This window comes from Alligator sinensis, unplaced genomic scaffold (genome assembly GCF_000455745.1).
Source record: "Alligator sinensis unplaced genomic scaffold, ASM45574v1 scaffold32_2, whole genome shotgun sequence".
NCBI classification, from domain to species: Eukaryota; Metazoa; Chordata; order Crocodylia; family Alligatoridae; genus Alligator; species Alligator sinensis.
Genome location: NW_005842670.1, coordinates 393,890 through 398,667, shown reverse-complemented (window position 1 = coordinate 398,667; position 4,778 = coordinate 393,890). Strand labels below are relative to the sequence as shown.

At 46.8% G+C, this 4,778-nt stretch overlaps 1 protein-coding gene across 1 annotated transcript in view; it reads right to left on the bottom strand.

Annotated features, from left to right (window-relative positions):
- WDR63 (WD repeat domain 63) overlaps positions 1-4,778 on the bottom strand; it is a 49,156-nt gene that overhangs the window by 30,820 nt on the left and 13,558 nt on the right. Inside the window, exon 6 of the mRNA XM_006033852.3 lies at positions 1,565-1,711. Within this exon, the coding sequence (XP_006033914.1) occupies positions 1,565-1,711 (147 nt within the window). The remainder of the gene's footprint in view (positions 1-1,564; positions 1,712-4,778) is intronic.

Sequence of the window (4,778 nt, the reverse complement as noted above, 5' to 3'; positions counted from 1 at the left end):
TCGTTCACCCAGAGCATCCGGAGCTCTGCACCGTGGAGCCTAGCAACCTCCACGAGACCGTCTGTGTTGTCTGTCTGTAACCGCAACTCAAGCAAGTTTTCCAGCCTGCACCACTGCCATCTCGGTGTAAGTAAACAGTCTTTAAAACTACCGCTAAGCGTTTGTGCCTAATTCTAGCTCAACGGCCTTCCCTCTCCGACCCGGCGTGCCCGGGCTGCTGGTCACAGCCCGCGTGCAGCGCGGAAAAGGGCTCGGGTCGCTCCCGGCCCGCACACAATTATTCCTATTTCTTCATAAGCTTTAAATGTCTTGCAAACATCAACAAACTTCTTTATAGATGAGAGGCTCTATCACCCTCTCTCAGCCTGTTGCATGTGGTCAGTGTGGCCTTGCCCTCCATGGGGTGGAGCCAGACCAGGCAGCCCCACATCTCATCTGCATATACATTTTTGGAGGGTCTCAGGACTTATGACAGAACATTCGGTTCCAGGCATAAATGGAGGCTAATTAGCATATGGATCCTTTGTGGGAGTATCTGGAGCGCGCACACATACTGAGCCAGTGAACTTTGGGGATGACATGGCTTGAAATGCTGTTGACTCTGTTGGGACCCAGCCTAATGAACTATATGGTAAATCATGAGTCTGTTGGCTTTGGACACAGTATGTAATATGTATAAGGAGATATAAAAGTGCTGCTCAAAAGTGTGTTTATGGAGTACCTGTACTGAAACTTGCAGCAGTCTGCAACAAGTTAAAATGTATCAGTTCTTCAGGCACTCATGGTAATTTACCTATATTACTATATGCAATTATGCTAAGTACCCTGTGCATACTTATTTCAAAGGCAGTGCTTTTTGGCTCCCTGTGTTTTAAATTAACAAGGTTTTCCTGTCCAAAGTGGAGGTGGGAGGGGTCAGAGTGAGACCCACAGCGGCCTCCTGCACTTCCTCTGCAGCTTCTGCTCCCCACTGACTCTCCCCCGCCTTACTGTCACATGCAACTCACATGCTGTCCTCAGGGAGGGAACAGTGCCTGAGCAGTAAGGGATGGGGTGGGGGAGAGCCAGAGACTGTGGAGGCAGGAAGATTGCAGGAAAAAGAAGGGCGGGGGGTGGGGAGCAGAAGACAAGGCAGTCACCTGACCCTTCCTCACCATCACTATTTCCCCTGCTGTAGCAGTTGGAAGGGGACAAATTCAAGACAACCCTTCATAATTAGATTACATACCTGGAAAATGATAACAAATTTATACATTTTTCATACATACAATCTAATGATTGAGCCATCATCTTATATTCAGGGTCATCTTAAATTCAAATAAATATGGTACATTACAGTTCTCCCTTTGCCAACAACAGTCACAGACCCTTTAGGTCCATATAAAACCAGTGGAGAGTATTTTTAGTTTGCAGAGGTCTAGCTAGTTTCATCTCACTTCAAAGCTAGGATGACCACAGGTATTTCAGGCCTGCCTCTATTTATTGGTTTCTGTTCTTTTAGGGAACATATTTTAAGAGAATTTTTGTACTAATTTTATTTGATTGAACATCAACCAACTCTGACCTTTGTGACAGTTTCTTTAACTGATTCTTCTTCAACTTCCTTTTCACTGCCAAGAGAGACCCAAGGTTTATGGACAGGAGGCTTGTAAACAAATTCCTCAGGTGTCCCTTCTTTAGTTTCTCCTCCTCCTTCCACTGGTTCTGGGGGCTATAATATAAAAAACATTGAAAATTGGTGTATATTATGTTTATACCAAGGCTACAACAGTTAATACTGGAGTTTTAGCAGTTCAGGTGCTTTCAAATTTCCAGAGTTGAGCACAACATGAGTACAAAACATTCTGGGACTACGAGGCATAGACTGACTATACCAGGTTTTAGGTAACAGGTACAAATTATAGACTCAACGCTGCCAATCCTTGTTCACACCAGCAGTTTCTCTCAACGTAGCTAATTTGGCTGCAGGGCAGGATTAAGCTCTATTCTTTCAGCAATTTGTGCATGTGAATTTTTCAGCACGTGTTAAACAGGCACCTAGCACGAAGGTATGTCAATACATAAAAATAAGTTTAAATAGATTTCCAATGCTGCACCTGCCCAAATCCCTTCGCAGTCACAATTTCATTCTGTGATTAAATTTCATTCCTTCTCCTGCTCCTGTGTTGACAAGCTCATAAGAACAAAAGGAGAAACCAATTAAAACCTGAACCTGCAATGCATTACCTGCTGGGGGACAACTGGGATCTGTGTAGTTTTGCCCTTTTGCCAAATGCATTGCAGAGTTGATGCCTAAATAATTAAGAGCTATTTCTGCAAACTTGTCAGTAGCTTAAAGCAAATAGGTAATTACTTTGAAATTTGTCTTCATAATTCAGTTGATGCTCTCTCATTTGCAAGAACCACAACCTCTTACTAGTAGCATTTCCCCATGATCATTTTCCATATATGTTCAAATGACATTCCCCAGAACAGCAACTGCTGCTAAGGAGCAACATTGCATCGGGGATTTGACATGTTGCAACTAATAAGGATTGACTATACCTGTAAAATCTAGGTCTAAATGACTTTCAGAAGAAATGATGAAACTGACTTTGTAAGCATTTTGATATGCTTACAAACACACATTTATTTATTTATTTATTTATTTATATTTCAGCATTTTATATATTTTTAATAATTTTTACATATCCTTCTTTATCAGAGAGAGTGTTCCTGTAACAAAGCAGGGAAAAAGTTTAAAACCCAAAGTGATTTTCAGGTGACTTGTTAATGTCTTTCCTTTAGTGGTACATCTAATGTACCTGGAGTGATTTTTAGCATTTCAAAATCTTATTTTCCAACTATGATTTGTTGATTACATATTCTTTCTTTGAGGATCCTTTAGCTTATATATTATAATATCCTAGTGATATGTACCTTATCTGCAAAGATCTGGGTTGTCCATTTGCCATGGAAAAATGCGGTAAAACACAGATTTTCTCATTTTGAGGAGAAAACCCCAGATTTTCTCCTTTAAAGAAGAAAAACACAGGAAATAGAGGGTCTACCCTTGCATGCTGGCAGAGTTCCCAAGGGAAGGGTAGAAGGGCAGGGAGCCCCAAGCCCACAGTGGGCAGCCCACTCCCCCACTGGGCTACTCCAGCTATGCTGCCCAGAGGGGAGGGGAAACTGGGCTCCATGCTTTGCTCCAATGCAGTGGCCACCTCCCACATGTGGGAGCTGGGACTCGGGTGCTGCTGCAGGGGGGCAGGGGCTGTGGACCCAGGTCCCTGGACCCCTAGTCCTGGCAGCTGGGGGCCCCCTCCTGCAGGGCTGGGAGGGGAGGTGGGGAGCTGTGGATGGGGAGTAAGGAGCACCAGCAGGGCCCAAGGGGCTGCAGGTGGGGTGTGAGGGGCACCAGCATATCGGGGCTTCTCAGTGCCACAAAGAAGGGGGGGGGAGGAGGCAGCTGTAGCTGGTCCCGCATCCTGGTGAGTGAAGGGGGCAGGAGGAGTTCTAATCTGGGGGGTTGTATCAAGAAAAATCAAACATCAAAATATATAGGTATTTAGAACGTATTTTATTATAGTGATTGAGGCACTGGTAGGATTCTAAATTGCTTTAAAATTATAAATATATCAATAAAACACTGTCTTCAACTGTGTGGCAGGGCACTGTTGGTGCCTGCCACTTTAAGGGCTGAGACAAACAACCAGCAGGGGCTTGATTACGGGGTGGCCATTTTAGAGCTCTGGCTGCCTATATAAACAGAGCAGTTCGCTGCTGGCGGGTCAGGCAGAAACATTGCCTGGCTGAATGGCTGTACAAAACATCTTGGAGGTAAGGGCAGGAGCTTATGGGGATGGTTTGGAGGCTCCTGGTCCTGGGCATGACCTAAAATGGCACCCTGGTGGGAGTGCGGGAGCCCCCAGGAAATACCAGGCCAGTTACCACCCCAGTGAAAGGCGGGTCAGGGCACCTTAACCCGTAGCCCCCACAGCACTGTGGGTACAAGGGGGCCAGGTACAGCTATGGCCACCTAAGTCCCACAGGAGAGGAAAGCCCCATGGCCCCACTGAGAGGGGGTGGAGATGTGGAGCCCCAGTGAAGGGGAAACCAGAGGGCTGGGAGCCCAGTATATGTGTGTGAGTGTGTATAGAGTTGCCCCAGGAGGGGCCAGGGCAAGCTTGGACCCGGTTGGGTAATTGGCTGGCCACTACCCCAGTAAGGGTTACAGGAGAGGCCCAAAAGACGGTATGTCTGCCACCCAACATATGCGCTAGATAAAGCCTATGGCTGAAGGGGCCTGCTCCAAGAGGGAGCAAGGTGGTATAAGTTGTCGATGAGTGAAAGAGATCCGTTGAGAGGGGGTGGAGTGTGAGAGGCCCTAGTGAGAGGAGGGTGGTATGAATGTGTGCATGTCTGAGGCCTGACAACGAGGGCTAAGCTTGGTCTGGCTATAGGCCAGGAGCATTATACCACCTGGATGCCAACTGCAAGGCTTGGGTTGTTGTGTAAGGGAGGAACGAAGCTGCAGATAGTGCTCCCTGGCATTGGGGCAAGAATGGGCAGCCTCCTGCCTAATTAACACCACAATTAAGAAACAACAAGGTGCGGCAGGTGAGGAGGCTGGCAGTTGGCCCGGAAACAGGTGGGCAGGCCAATGGCAGACCAGCCCCAAGAAAGCCCTATTACAAACTGATTCATAGATTCATGGATGTTAGGGTCGGAAGGGACCTCAATAGATCATCGAGTCCGACCCCCTGCATAGGCAGGGAAGAGGGGTGGGGCCAGAT